We start from the raw sequence: 16,732 nt of genomic DNA, 5'->3' as shown, positions 1-16,732 counted from the left end.
TTTATGTATATATATATATATGTATATATATATATATATATGTATATATATATATATATGTGTGTGTGTGTGTGTGTGTGTGTATTACTTATGTACGAGAAAAGCATACCTTCTCAGAATTATTATTTTTTCATGGTAAAAGCATTCCCAAAGTGTATGCTGATATAAATATTTTAAAGAACAATGTCGCGCTGATATAAATATTTGAAAGAACTATGTCAAGCATGTATTTTCAACTCTGAAAGGCTGTACATTATTTCTCTTCACAAAAAGTAGAAACTCCAAATTTTTCCAAAGCAAATAACAAATGAACTATCCAGCACATAACCTTGTGTGTAAAAATGGAACAGTGCATACATATGTGGCAAAGACAAGCCAAACCAGTCACTCGTCTCAAAAATCGATTATGAGTTATTAATACAGGGTCAAAGAGTAAAATAAGAGCTATAAAATGGTAAAAAAAATCATTCAAATCCGAAATTTCCTTATGAAGTTACAAGCATTTAAGCATACAGCTGTTTAAAGAACAATATATGAGAAATCAGCCTTCAAAGTTTATGATTTCAGGCATTTCTCATGCAGAAACTATCATAAAATCTTTAAAAAGTGTTGTTTTAACATTGAAATTGGGAAAAATAACAGCACAGCATGATGTATACACTAGATACATAAACCTCAGTTTAGTGAAATAAAATAGATTTAAAAAAAATTTACATTCTAGCATGTTTTTGCTATTTTCTCTGAAACACAATTTGCGACGAGTGATTGGTTTGGCTTGTCTTTGCCACATATATTGGAAAGCTTTCACTTAAGTTGCTTCAATTCGCCTAGTGGAAAATTGACTTAGGTCACACTTTCGTACCACTCTTTTCCTGGATACGTCTTACTGTATTTGAATTGAGGTCCATAAAAGTATAATTGAATTTATCTGATTTTATCCTAATAATGATAATATATTAGACCTAGAAATATCTGAACCTTCACACTGTAACCGCAGAGAACTTTCTGGTAAAAACCCATGACATGCTAAGCCCTTTACAACTATTGTCATGTTAGTTAGAAGGGGTTTTCAAACAACGACAGGGCGAGGTGAGTGGCCGAGTGGTAAAGCAGGAGCGCCGCTAACTACAGCCTTAATGTGGGTGCAGGTTCCAGCTGTGTCTTGCCCATGGTTCTGTTGGTAGAACTAAGTCTTCTTGGGTAAGGACTTGAAATGGAGGTGTACACATCTGGCTCATGTGCACTTTAAACAACTTTTCCATCAGTTCTAATTCAGTATAAAACTGTTAAATCAAAATTATGTATCATTTGTAATAAAATATTTACTAATACATCACTCATAATGATGTTTTCATAATGTACAAAATACACAGAGTTGCCAGCTAAGTACGTTTTTTTTAGTTAGTATAAATATTATTCTATTAGGATATTGAGCACAAAACCTCCATCCAATTACCCTTTGGGAGCTCTACTAAACTGACCATTGCTGGATAGTCGCATAAATTTTTCTTATTAAGGACTTTTACCACAAAGTATTGCACAATTCACCGTTGAAATTATATCACATATTAACTGATAAGAAGCTACAAACCTCCATTATTGATATATAAGGTTGATAACATTTTTTTTAGGCAAAGATTGTTTAATCTCAGCAGTCGCGTTCAAACCCTCATATTATTGTCAGAAAAAGGATATTAAGTTTCTTTTCCTCATACACTTGTACAAGTGTATGTCAGATAACAGATAACATACATCAGCAATTAAGGAAGATATCTGTACAACGCTATCTTAATATTTCTGTTTGCAATGATTGATAGATGCTAACAAAGTGACTCAGTTTTAATTGCTTGGTGGAGAAACCCTAGCCTACGGTATATCCTCTGAAGTAGTCGATGAGTCACATTAAACAATAATTAAAGGCCTTCAAAACCCTGATCAAGTGCCTAAGCTTATTTTTTCCATGCGCTGATGATTGCTCCTGACATTACTATTTATCATTAAAGTATTTTTGGAACTTGAGTCAGAGATTTTAAAGGTGATATTTCTGAAGATGGATGAGAGTGTAAAGGAGAGTATTACGTTATAGGAGACGTAAATGAACATAATATGTGGCAAAGACAAGCCCAACCAGTCACTCTTCACAAATCATGTTTCAGAGATAATGGCCAAAACATTCTGGAATGTCAGCATTTTGAAAATCTATTTCATTGCACTAAAATAACCTGTATATCTATATACATCATGCTATTAGTATAGTTTGCTATGTAATCTAACCAGATTTTTGTGCCAAAATGAATTTTATTGGCTAACTTTGTCATTTTTTGTGGTCTGAAATTAAAGAAAGTTAGGTGTCATTTTTTTTATCCACGTCATCAGCTGCCATTTTGAATTTTAAGATGGCCGACACACCACGTAAAACATGGTTATGTTTGGTGTCAATGGAAAGGGAATTATACACTGATCATTTTATTCTATTACATCTATATCTAATAATACATATTTACAAAGATATAAACCAGTAAATAAAGTCACATGACCCAAAAGGTCAAAAAATCAAACTGACCAAAATCTATCGTGTTTGGTATTGTTGGAAAGTTCTTACGATGCTGAATAATGTTTTACAATACACATATATCAGAAATGGTGTAGTTTTCCATATTGTCCCGTTAAGTCCAATTATGGCATACTTTATTAAAATATACAGGACCCAGTTGTGTAACACTTGTGAGCTCTCGGAGTTGGGGTGGGGTGGAATCCTACTACTACCTAGCACTTTACCACCGAGCCTTAACAGTAGGCATAACGCATGTTCTTTCTGGGCCAAGTTCCAGTCCAAATCGGCCCCCGAGTGGCCACGGGGCACTTCTTACTACAGTACTACCCTACAGTAACTTTTTCTATAATTTTCTAAACCCAATTAGGCCTAGTCCAAAACCCCACAAACACACTCATTGGCAGATTTATTAGAAGGAGTCTCCTTCCCCAGAATCATAGTTTCTGCCCTTCCCCTATCAAACCAAATGTTCTTGATTACCATTTGCGATATAGTTTATTATAGCCCTTTGTATAATGAAATAATTAGTGAGCCTCTAAATCATGAGGCAGAAACAGATGCTTGCAGCAAGCTGAAGGAAGAGGACGGCAGTACCAGTTGTTAGGCCAAGGGGAAAAGCATTCTTGTGTTTCCCACACACAGTGACATTTGAAAATCAAGGTCGGTCGGTCGGCATGTAACTGCCTAGGCACAATTTCAAGGTTGAAACGGCTACTGTCGCTCTTCCCCATTAATTTTTGTTGATAAATGGTAACCACAGTCCAGGTTGAGGTATAAAATGTATTATTTAAATCTCAAAAAGTGGCTTTTTGAAAGAACGGATACCAGTATCTTTCAATACCTAACCTACAAAATTACGTAATCTAGGAAGTATGATCCTTCGAACATGATTTGCAGTGATAACAATCTTCGAAATAATACCAAAGCATTCAAAATTGCCATATAAAAAAAATTAATTTACCTTTCAGGTTACTATTCAAATAAATACAATAAATGAAAATACTCTATTGCTGGTGCTGAATTTTTAACAATTAAATACAATAAATAATGAAAATACCCATTGTTACCTCTATCCATTGTTAAATGAATTACTATAAATAATATTTAAAAAACAATTATATAACTTTACCTACTATTATACATTAAATACAATAAATAATGAAAGTGCCTTTTTATTACTTACCCATATGAGATTCATAGTGATGACGAAATTACAAATGATCATTTCTAACTACCAAAACATTAAAAATTGCAGTAAAATATCCCCGAAAATTAGATACAGTAAAATGTTAATCCTTCAGTCAAGAGAATGTTTAAACCAAAAACTGACAGGAAAGCAAGGAATAATGATTGTTTTTAGCCTAGATATTCCAATCGGTTTGGCTGCTAGCAATCGGGGTGTCTGAGGCTTGCTTTAGCTCCTTGGGAGCTCTCTTCCAAAAGTTGTTATTAGTAGGTAGCGAAAACTAATTAAGATTGTTAACAGGCAATAACAACACTAAATTAAAATATTAATTTTAAATTTCCAGTTGTGCTTTGCTGCTTTTTCTTTGCATTATCATAAATGTCATATATAATATAACCAATTATTTATTATTTATTAATTACTGTTATGTGTACATTATTTTTAATTTTGCTTTTGTTTTGTGGAGTGTTCCAAGAAAAACAAAGTGTCACATTTCCTTCAATAGGTGTCATTTTCCATTTAGACAACACTGTTGTATTTTTTATTATTTTTATTTTTTTCAATCCAAAAGTAAAATACAATTAATAACAAATTCTTCACGTTTCATTCTGAAGGTGTCATCTTCCATTTAGACAACTTAATCTAAATCCACACGCAATCAATTATGGATATTATTTTTTATTCATATTATTATTTTTAATGGAAGTCTAATTTGCCTGAAGAGATGAAAACGTCTGTGGAATTTAGGTCAGCTGGAAGCTAGGTACACAGAACTGATGATGTGTAAATCCTTTTTAGCTATTTCAGACCTGAAGGTTTATGAATGTCAAGATGCTTGGGTTGTCCATTGGCTGTCTATGGTTTATATTCACCATATGTTTAAAGTAAAGGCCTTAAGTAGCAAAATGTTTAAATTCAATATTGTTGATGTTATTACTATTATTATTATTATTGTTATTATTAATATCAATATTAATAACATGTTTTTGTTATTAATATTACTTTTTGTTATTGTAGTTATTATTATTGCTATAACCATTGTTGTTATTGTTATATATTTTATTATTTCTTATAATCAGAGTTTCCCGACATTGAGCTTTTAATAATAACTATATAGTTTTTAGCAAGTTATTTTCATTTGTATTAATAGATTACAGTATTTTTGTTATTTCTATAATTTTTACAATACTTAATACCATTCTATTTAATATAAATATGCATTTTTTTTTTTTCTTTATTTTACTTGAGAAAGTATTTGTTAACCTAATATTATTATAACAGAAGAGTTGAATGGCATTTTGATGTGATGAGGAAGATGATGAAGTACCAACTTACCCTTTGACCTTTGACTGCTTTTTTTAGGAACTAAAGAGGAAGAAGGAGGAAGAGGCCGAAGTGCTCCGTAATAAGTTGACAGAGATAACAGGCAAAATAGAAGAGCTTGATATGGACATGAAGAAATTCACTGCTGGCATGCAGCAAGTATGTGAGGTTTTAGAAATGATGAAGATGAGGATGAGGAGAGTAACAGGTGATGTTGACGATGATGATGGTAACGAAGATGATGGTAATGACAGGTAATGATGAGGATGATGGTATTAAAGGTGATGATAATGACAGGTGATGATGATGATGATAATGATGAAGAAAATGATGATTAGGATGGTGATGATTATGATGTGGTGATTAGATACCAATGATTATTGTGCTGATGATTGTGATGATAATGATTATTATGCTGATAATGATTATGATACTAATGATTACAATGCTTCTAATTATAATACTGTTTATCATGAGGTAAAGATGCTTGTGATGGTGATTATGATGATAATAAATATGATGATGATAAATATGATGATGATAAATATGATGATGATAAATATGATGATGATAAATATGATGATGATAATAATAATGAGGATAATGATAATGATGATGAGGATGATAATAGGATAGGAATGAGGATGATAATGGCAACAATGATGGCAACGGCAACTATGGTGAAGCTAAGATCATTTTTATAATTTATTAGGGTGATAAGGGAGAGTGGCTGAAGCGGTTGTCACAGCGACAATGTTTAAAATGTTATAATAATGAAGAGGATAATGTTAAATATGTGGAGATGATGTTGAAGAGATAACATTAGTTATTGTACAATGTCTTGCATAGATGGAAGAGCAAGTCTCCGTCCACGAACACAAGAACACAGAGAAAGTTGATGCAGTACGAGTCAAAAAACGAACTCTTGACCTTCTACCAGACGCTGAAAACAACATTGCTAAGCTCCAGGTAAATTGAGAAGAATAATTTTAGGCGCCATTTCTATAGATGCCACCCCCAAACAGAAAGGTCTGCAGATCCCTGATGGGCCTGAGTGGGGTTGGATGTGTGTCTAGGGCTACAGACTTTTAAAAGTATTTAGATGTCTGAATAAAAAAAATTATAATGTAGTTGTCCAAAATAGAGGTCATTTTTTTATCAGTGTTTTTAATTACCCTACTGGCCCAGAGTTGCAACGTCATGATTCTGGCTGATACATATTCATCCTTTAGTAGCTGTTGTAAATAAAAACATCCTGTGTGCTTGCTGAAAACATAAGCGCTCTATTCTATGATTGACTATGTATGGTTCAGCATCTTTATGTATCCAATTCACTTTTACTTCAACCGCCCTCCCCCTTAACTTTTGTTTTAATGGAAAAGAACCTGTTTATATTTAAATTCAGTTTATATATGGAGTCTCAATATATCCCATTTTTTTTTTTAAAGGGTGTGGTAGACGCAAGTGCTAGTCGCCTCGTGAATTTGGGCAACCAGTGGGAGAAGCATCGGGCTCCACTTATTGATGAGTTCAGACAGCTTAAGGAACTGAATACGAACAGAGTGGTAAGATTATTTTGACAATAATTTGGCAAAAAAAAGTCTTTCTGTTGCCCTAGCCTGTCCAACCCAAAAGTCCAGAAAATCATGGTCAGCTTGAGGCAAAAGGGAGCCTCAATGCTACTAGCTGCTGATTGGAACATCTAGGCTAAAAGCGATCTCTTGTTTTGACGGAAATTTTATCTTTGTTTATTGGCTAACTAATGACTAATAATTTTTATTCAATTTTTGAGAATTTTTTTAATGCAATTTTAAATGTGTTTTTAGTTAGAAATGATTGTTCCGAAGGTCATCATCACTACAAATCACGTTCATAGGATTATTCATTTATGATGATAAAATGATTTGTATTTATTAACATAATAATGGGTTGAAATAATAAAGGGTATTTTCATTATTGTGTTTTCTCGTAATGTAATGGGTAGCGATAATAAAGTATATTTTCATTATTTATTTATATAATAATAAGTACATTAGGGTTAATATGGACTATTATCATTATTTATCATATTGAATTGTATAATTATTAGGGGTAATATAAGGTATTCTCATTATAGTATTTTTTTTATAGTAATGGATAGAAGTAATAAGGAGTATTTTCATTTTTTATTGTATTTATTCATATAATAATAATATGTAGTGTTAATAAATGGTATTTTCATTGTATATAATTTTTTTGTATTATAATATTTTTGCTAAAGGTAATGAGGAGTGTATTCATTATTCATTGTATGCCTTTTTACAATAATAATAATAATAACAAGTTATTTTTATTATTTATTGTATTTATTCATATAATAATATGGTAAAATATATTAGGGTTCGTAATTTTCTATATTAATTACTAAGAAATGTTACTTGGATGGTGATGTTTTAAAAAGCCACTTTTTGAGCTTTAACTAATAAATTTGATATCTTAACCTTGATTTTTAAGCTGTGGTTACCTTTTATAAAAAATTGAATCGGGAGAGTGATAGTTGCCATTGGAACCCCGCAGTGACAGATTCAAGGGAGCCCAGCCAGCCTGGGTACACTTACCACCTTCTCCCTCCCCCTCTAAATTTTTCCAAAAATAAAAATGCAGAAAAAAGAAAATTATAGTAAAATTTAAAGTCTGAGAGTGTCATTTATGGCTGTCTAGAGGTGCCATATTCATAAATTAAAGATGCCCTTCCCCCATTTCTGTGAAATTCCTTCCCTCTATTTAAAATTCCTCAATCAGCCACTGAATTTGGTTTAGGCAGTTAAGTGCCGACATACCAACCTTGATTATCAAACGTCACTGTGCATGGTTAACATAAGAATATTTGATCTGTCCAGACTATAAAATTTTATTTGACATAAACATGTGACATGCCTAAATATGGTCATGATGACATCACATCATGACCATATATAGGCACATCATGTCTATATATGGGCATACAACAGTTTTTTGTAAAAAAAAATTTGATAGTCTGGATGGAGGTTTACACATTAAATTCTCACTTTAGTTTATTAATGATTTGCATTTGATTGATAGATAAGTTCTTGGGAAAATGAAATTGAAATGTTTGGTGTCGTCAAAATTTAATCTTTAATGTTGATGGAAATGTAATAAACTATGCAATAAACCATATTTTTCAGATACTAGAAACATATCTATTTAACTTTACTTTCAGTTCTTTTTATTTTAATAATCATTTTTTCCAGTCTGAATCTCAAAAGAAACTTGAAGATATTAAGTCACTGAGAGAAAAGATGAAGGAATTGGCGGAGGAGACGCGAGGGAAGGAGGATATGTTAAAGCAGTTGGTTAGTCTTAGTAGCTTCATAAATACAGTATTCCACTAGGCAAATTTATTTCACCGTGAAAAATTTGTGTGTGCACTTCCTTCTTTTCCACTATATGAACAAAAAATTTGTGATACATTTTTCACAAACATTGTTTTCGTGTTGCCAATGACAGGTCGTCATGCCATTCGTATGCGTATATTAATCGGTTTGATTCTGCACTCTTGGGTGCAATTAAATCTTTTCCCGAGCTTTGATTGGCTGCGCATTATTTCACTTCGCAAAAAAGTAGAAACTGATCGAAAATAAAAAATTCACCGAAGCAAAAATTTGCCTAGTGGAAAACCTGCATAAATTTGGTGGGTGGGTAGGGTTCTTCATCGAATCATTGTTTCAACGGAAGGTGCTATGTCAATCTTGAATAATAATTATCATTATTATTATGTATTTGGTACCCAAGGTATTTTGTAACCACAACATTTTTTTTCAGGGATTGCCAAAAATGAGGGGATATCCATTAAAATTGCGAAAGAGAGATAAAAAAAAATATATGTTGTTTGTCTCCAAACAACCTTGATGAGAAATAAACAAAATACTTATAAAATCATAAATTTAATTCAGCTTTAAACAAAGAGGAAAGATTTGTTATGGTTTATTGAAATTTGAGCAAACTAATGCATTTTGGAAAGTAGATTTAATTCCCTTCCTCTAACTCTGGTTGGTGAGAAACTTGCCAGCAGCCAGACAGCAAAATTATGCAGTAAAAACAAAAAAAATATAGGCACTAATGATGAATACTTATAAGAGGTGAACTTTGACCTTGTCTTTTTGGCATACAGGCTGGAGAGTATGAAAGAATGGCCAAGGATGTAAACCGTTCAGCTTACACAAGACGAATCTTAGAAATTGTCAGCAATATCAAACGACAAAAGCAAGATATTGATAAAGTAAGTATTTGTTTATTTAATGATATGCCCATATATGGGTGTGGTATTACATTAACATGCCCATATATGTGCAAAGCACAAATATTTGTCAGGAAAAACATTAAACAAAACAAACATACATTAAAACAAATGTGTAATATACAAGTACCCATGTGTTTCATGTCTGAGAAAAAAAAACAGGGCAGAAAGGACAATGAACAATTATTTTTAACATGGCCTTGAATATTATTCTCATTTTGTTGTTTATATTTTACTTGCACTTGTCACTTGCATGGATAATAATAAACTCTCAGAGACCTTCAGCTTTATCAATATATTGATGCTAACCACTCGATGACATAGGCTTCAATCACTTTGTTCAAGTTAATTTTTTATTTTCTTGTTAAATTTTAAATATGTAAGTGTTAGGCTAAGTAATGAAATCCTGGTCATAGCAGACCATTTGGCTAAGCCCCCCTCTTGGTTATTGTTGTTAAGGTCCCACAAATCCAGGCCCGTAGCGTGAGGGGGGGGGGGAATTAAGGGTGGTTACGACGAACCGCCCAAAAAACTGGACAAGGTCCGCATTTATAAACGAAAAATTTATATTATTAGTAGGTATATTTACAATGTTCTCCAAAGTATTGGAGATAATGGTCCACTTTTCACTGAAACAAACCTTCCACAAATTAAGTCGCACTACGGGCCTGAACACAGACGCAAACGTGTGCATCTGTGGGACGACACGTGTGCTTGTTAGACGTGCATGTATTCCTTGCCATGTTCTGATTGGTCAGTTGTTAAGTTTGACTGGCACTTCGGAAAGGTCCATTAATAGGCTGTGTTGCACCAGTATTACACCATTTCTGATTGGATGTTATTTTCCCAATTCAATCCATACATCCAATTATAATTTTTTAATTGGTTTAAGACTGGTGTAACAATATAGCTACTGCTTAATTAATACTTAAGTTTTTGCATTGAACTTGAAAAGCTCATAAATCTTTTAACCATATGCCAACCAAATAGTTTCTTTTTATTGTATATTCCAGAAACTACATTTCAATCTCTGTTCACACTTTCACATGTTATGTGATATATAGCAGCTGTGGTTTGCCCATATATGGTGTGATATGACACCATGGTTTTGTGAACAAAGGTCAATAATAGTTCCATGTCAAGTTTAAAACATATACAGGCTAGATTGTATGACCCTTTTAATACATACTACCAGTTCTATACCTTAATATGTAACATCCTAATTTGCATAGATAATTTATTCATCTGCAGTCCATAAGACACTATATAAATACAGTTTTATTATTACTATTAATTAGTTCTAGTTAAAGCTTACCCGAAATAATTCAATCTTTTTAGCCTGGCAAAAGCTCTTAAAGAATCATTTATTTTATACCTCCTTGAAGAATCTTAATACCAAAATATGTTAATAAACTAATTTGCATAATTTATTCATTCATCTACAATTTATCTCTCCTTTTGATATTGATGCATTTCACATCTGTCCAGAACATGCAGTCACGACTAAATTATTTCAAAGGTCAAAGTGCATATATATTTGAAAACTAGCTTTTCATAAGCTGCTCATTTTGTTGGTCTTTATGTGACCTCTTCATTACTTACTTACTGTAATACTTCCTTAGATTCTTTTGGATACAAAAACTCTCCAGAAAGAGATTAATCAATATCAAGGCAAGTTGGATAGAACATTTGCTGCAACTGATGAACTTATTTTCAGGGTATGTAATTAAGATTTCAAATATTTTTTTTATGGGGAGGAGTTGCAAGTTGAGGAAAGGGTTTGCCTGAGTGTCTAACAGAAGGTCTGGAATTTTCAAGGAAAATTTCAGATGTGTAACAGATTGTTAATTGTAAAATACTTCCCTAGAGTGGCAAAGAACATACTTCTGCACATCTAAGTGGAAAAAAATCTCAGAGGTTCAAGGTTCCGGGCAACCGTAAAGGGAGAAATATTAAAAAAAACAGTTGCACGTCTGCACGTTTGGCAAACTTGGAAACCCGGGTAATCAGTAAATTGGTATTTGTAGAGAGACAGAATTTGAATATAAAAGGCCTTGCCCAAGAGCACAAGCAAGAACGCTGTGAGAATTGAATTGTAATGATCAGAGACAAAGTGCAACTGCTGCATTGAATTCTTCTCTGACGATTGATAAATTATTGAACAGCACTAAGTATTCGGGTTTGCTTTTCTTTAGGATGCCAAGAAAGATGAGGCTGTCCGTAAGGCATACAAGTACTTAGCAGCCTTGCACGAGGTAAGTTCATCAAATCGGTGTGTTGATAATGGCGAGTTGAATGGCCGAGAGTTAAGGCAGGGGCGTTGCAACGCACAGCCATAATATCGGCACTGGTTTGAACGGCACACTGACCTATAATTCTAATGTCGGAACAAGTCTTCTAAGATGAGGACTATAAACTGTATACCCAGTGTACACAATTGGCCAGTTACATCTTTCGAGACGAGTAGCGCGCTACCTCGGTGTACTGGTCCATACAGCTCCTGTTGTGGACAAATGACAGAACCTGATACCAGTTTACTGGATAGCTCAGACACAAAGAGATTCTTAGGGGAAAAGCAAGATACCGTACAATCTACTCCACACCTCAAGCACTTTAAAACTTCAGTATAAAGTTCTATATAAATTTAACTGCATTACATTATTATATATTATTTATTATTATTATTAATTGTTGTTTTCATTCCCAGTTCCACATTATCATTATATTTTAATCTTATTTTTTTAGAGCTGTGGTTTGCTTATAAAGACAGTGGAGGAGACAGGAAGTGTAGCGCGTGAGATCCGTGACCTTGAGGACCAGGTTAGAAAATCAGTTGTTTTATTAAATTTTTGTCTCGTGTATCGGATATTGGACACACTTTTTAATTTCTTTTCTATCATTTTTACAGATCGATTCCGAGAGCAAGAACAAGACAATAGCTAACCTAGAAAAAATCTCAGAGGATTATGTGCAGATGAAAAAAGAAAACCAACAGTTGGTTGCCCAACTTAAGGGCAAGTGATAAGTGATCAGGATGTACTTAGGTTAAAGGTTTATATCAGTATATTAATAATACAATGATTTTTATCTGCTCTGTGAGAAAATTTGTTAAACCAATGTGGTTATGTATTCACCCTGCCTGTCTTTCTGTCCGTTAGCAAGATATATGCAAAAACTAAGAAATGGATGATCATAAAATTTAGTGGAGTGGTACATAATATTAAGTAAGAGGTAACTAATTTTTGGAAAGAAGAGGATAAGGTGATGGAAATTCGATTTTTTCCTTGACCTTGGGTATAAAAGAAAACAATGGAATTATCCATACATGAGCTGTACAGTATATTGTTTGGTATCCAAGCACAGGGCAGAGGTAAGCACTTTATCGAGTGACTCTAGTGTGTCCCCATGAATACTAAGTATTATATAAAGAGTATTATTGATGATTTTTTATGTGATTGAAAGTAAAATTAAAATAAAAGTTAAAGTAATTCATTTATATTTTCTGTAAACATATATTATGAAGGGAACATTATGGTTTATTAAATGCCAACATTGATGAGAAGATGAAAGTTAGCATGTTGACTGCCACCTTCTCGCATGCACAACTATGATTATTTCACAAGTTGTAAGCTGTTTGTTTCATTGTGTAATATGCCGGGCGTACCAGTCAGTTTTAAAAGCAGTCGTCTGACAGTGAGGGGAGTGTATGTTATATAAGTAAAGCATTTTTTCTTATATTCCTTCCTATAAAGTTTACATTTATGGCCTTCGTGAAATTTAGTAAAGCCTGCTGGCTTGGTATGACAAAGAATTTTACCCAATACAGTACTATTAAATGAGATGAGAGAAATACTGTCATACCGTTTATTAAAGAAGGAAGGAAGCTTAACTCAATTTATCTCATGTAGGTCTAATAAAGTTTAGATATTGGTAAACCAAGATACAGATTAATATTTATTGGTAAACTTTTCAGCATGAGAAGTGATGCAAAGCCCATTTATTAAGTACAAAGAGTACAAAACATACGCTTGGGGGTTGGGGGTGGAGATTGGTTTGACAGTGTATGCATGTGTACTCTTCCATCAAAAAGAGAAAGTGATGATCTGAAAATAACTAAAATCATCATTTTATTGTATACTTTTTCAGGGGGAGGGAAGGGGGTCACAGAAAAAAGAATTTTTTATAAAGCTCTGTCCACACTATCAAATTTTATGTGGAAAAATAACTGTGATATGCCCATATTTGGGTGTAATATGACATCATCATACCCATATATGGGCATATTTGGGTGTAATATGACATCATCATACCCATATATGGGCATATTTGGGTGTAATATGACATCATACCCATATATGGGCATATTTGGGTGTAATGTGACATCATCATACCCATATATTGGCATATTTGGGTGTTCATATTTGGGTGTAATATGACATCATCATACCCATATATGGGCATATTTGGGTGTAATGTGACATCATACCCATATATTGGCATATTTGGGTGTAATATGACATCATACCCATATATGGGCATATTTGGGTGTAATATGACATCATCATACCCATATATGGGCATACTTGGGTGTAATATGACATCATCATACCCAAATATGGGCATATCACACAAATCTGTCACATCAAATTTGATTGTGTGGACAGAGCATTAGGCTCAACATTTTACATTATCTGTCTTTCAATTTGCTATTTGTGGAACAGTGGCAAGGCTCCAGGCTTCCACACAAAAGAGTCCTGGTTCAAATCAGAAGCTGGTCACTTTACACAATAGATACAAATTTATTTTTTTTCTATTTTATTTTCAATATTTGCTAATATTATTGAAATTATTATTATTACTACTATTACTGTTATTATTATATTACTATTATACTTAATAAAAATTGACTATGTTAATTAAATGTTAACATATAAACTTATTGCTGATGTTTGATGTGATGATATAGTTGTGTACGTCTTCATTTTATCTGTATTTCCAGCTCTTTAACTGAGCTATTAACAAATATGTACTGGAAGTCAATATTAATACATACCGGTATTTAATTCTCCGTAAGACATACAGAATTACAGTTTCTTTTATTAATACAGTAGTTGTTCTTGAAAGATAAAACTAGATCCCAAACATTATAACGATAGTGTGACATCACGTAGTTGTATTTTTAGAATTGATTGGAAAGTGACCGATTTTTTTAAACATTCCAGAGCTGGTGTGCAGCGAATGGAACTTTACAGACGCACCAAAAATATTAATTTACCTGTCCATAACGTGTTTTTCATTGCCAGTCGACCCTAATAGGCCTATTGTGGTTTTGAAGCACAATTTCGAGCCACACTAACCTTTGTTTTCTGACAAGTTTGCAATCAAGGCCTCAAAAACGGCAATTAATTGTTATTGCACATACCCCTGCGTCCATAAAGGAAAGTGACTCCATCCATTCTTCCACGCACCATCGGCATCCAGGTTTTAGAAGAAATTATATACTAAATTGAACAAATCGGATGTTAGTATGGAGCCCAATCCATGCCAACACCAATGATTAGCCAAGATATTTTCAAGGGCCGATTAAAGGAGATACCTCCTTGATTTTACGTCGGACGGAAAATCCATTGTTGCTGTCTAATTGTTGGAAATTAACACTCTACAGAGCCAGCGAGTAAATTGAGAAATTTGTCATTTTGACAATGCTGAGATTATGTTCTTGCTTGAAGGTCTTTCCTTCTAAACTAAACCAGGTTGAATTCGAGAACTTCATGAGTTCTCCCAACTTTCATTGGACGGTAACATTAACACTTGGATGGACAATGGACTTAATGAATTATTAATTGGTTTCATTATACAATATAACCTGGTTACAAGCCTTTTTGGTAGTTAAAAAAATCGATCGTCTTTACAACTCGCATTCGTAGGTTCGTGCTTCCATGGTAAAATTTATACATAAGTGGGTAGAAGATTATGTTATTTCCATTATTATATTATTAATGGTTTTACATTATTTTATTTGTATAATAATGGGTAGAGGTAAAAGTTGTCATTATTAATTGTTACGCCACAGATCCATATGTGTTATACGATATGTAATTATACAAATAATGGATGTTTATGAGTGCAATGGGAAGAATATTTTCGTGAGTTGAAAGATTGACTTTCTTTCAACGACGAGGCAGAGCCGAGTTGAATAGAACAGTCCATCTATCAATGAAAATACTGTATTCTCCGCATTGCAGGAATATATAACATTCATTGTTCGTTTTGTAACACATCTAAGATAGATCCTTGTCATTTGATATGTCAGGAAAAATAAATTTAGGTTTATTTTTCTTCTAAATCAGTAAAAGTTTTAACACAAACAACTTCCAATTTGGTAATCAAATACATTTCTTCAGAGTGGAACAGTCCATCTTCTTTCAACGAATGACAACATTGTATTAGGTGGAGGCGTCCAATGGTACGAAACTAATGGAAAAAAATACAGTACACGGATGAAACTAAAATAATATTTATGATATGTGACGAAATAGTCTCAATAACCAATGTCACGTGACACAAAACCCACCAAATAAATGACAAGCTGGATCTATTTATGCGTGTTAGAAATGTGTATAAGAGGCTGGGTGGCTAGCCACCCTCCCACCCATTCTAAAAAAATATCGCAAATTGCTAGGTTAGGCTTTCTTTGTCATGTATAAAGTCAGGCAGAATAATTCTTAACAATTAAACAATGAATGGAAAAGCATGCCGCCCACCGATAGAGACCGAGTATGGGACTTCGTTAAAAGGAACCTAAAGTAGGAATTACAATTGCTGGTATCACTTATTTAAAGAGAGAAAGTTCCTTTCCTGTTTGATCCGATGCATTTATGTTAGAGGCCTTTCCAAATGCATAAATTCAACTTAAACATAATATGAAGTCAAAATATATAGTTATTTATAGTAGAAATGAAAATGTTCTTTAGAAATTGATTGTGTATAGCATTTAGTATGGCTCTTTCCTTGGGTAAATCGCAGCACTACCTTTGCTCCTATGAATGGAAACAAATTTAATGTGTCACCAGTAAACGATAAAACGAGTGGGAGTAGTGTTGGCCTCATAGGTTGGAGAATTGTATAAACAAAATTACAAGCTTGAAACAGCCAAAAACAGCGAATTTCTTGTTTTATTTCCTATTCAAATTAGCGAGGGGAGGTGGCGTAAAACGGCCTAGTCCGATATAACTACACCAGATTTTTTATTTTTCCCCCCATGTAATCCACTTGGGCCTTTATTTAGAAATCATATATAGGCCTATTATAGGAAAACAAGTTCTCAATCTTGAAAGCTCCGTTGAGGACAGTATAATAGAGGCAGTAGAGT

At 33.2% G+C, this 16,732-nt stretch overlaps 1 protein-coding gene across 1 annotated transcript in view; it reads left to right on the top strand.

Annotated features, from left to right (window-relative positions):
* LOC117102662 (coiled-coil domain-containing protein 22 homolog) overlaps window positions 1–12,445 on the top strand; it is a 24,688-nt gene extending 12,243 nt beyond the window's left edge. Inside the window, exons 9-17 of the mRNA XM_033243032.1 lie at window positions 5,103–5,222; window positions 5,913–6,032; window positions 6,512–6,628; window positions 8,315–8,416; window positions 9,235–9,342; window positions 10,983–11,078; window positions 11,556–11,615; window positions 12,106–12,180; window positions 12,269–12,445. Of these exons, the coding sequence (XP_033098923.1) occupies window positions 5,103–5,222; window positions 5,913–6,032; window positions 6,512–6,628; window positions 8,315–8,416; window positions 9,235–9,342; window positions 10,983–11,078; window positions 11,556–11,615; window positions 12,106–12,180; window positions 12,269–12,382 (912 nt within the window). The 3' untranslated portion in view covers window positions 12,383–12,445. The remainder of the gene's footprint in view (window positions 1–5,102; window positions 5,223–5,912; window positions 6,033–6,511; window positions 6,629–8,314; window positions 8,417–9,234; window positions 9,343–10,982; window positions 11,079–11,555; window positions 11,616–12,105; window positions 12,181–12,268) is intronic.
* Window positions 12,446–16,732: the final 4,287 nt, after the last annotated feature.

This window comes from Anneissia japonica, unplaced genomic scaffold (assembly GCF_011630105.1).
Source record: "Anneissia japonica isolate Jap-2015-1 unplaced genomic scaffold, ASM1163010v1 scaffold288184_len555535_cov198, whole genome shotgun sequence".
NCBI lineage: Eukaryota > Metazoa > Echinodermata > Crinoidea > Comatulida > Comatulidae > Anneissia > Anneissia japonica.
Note: the sequence above shows the minus strand (reverse complement) of the source record. Positions and strands in the feature narration are given on the sequence as shown.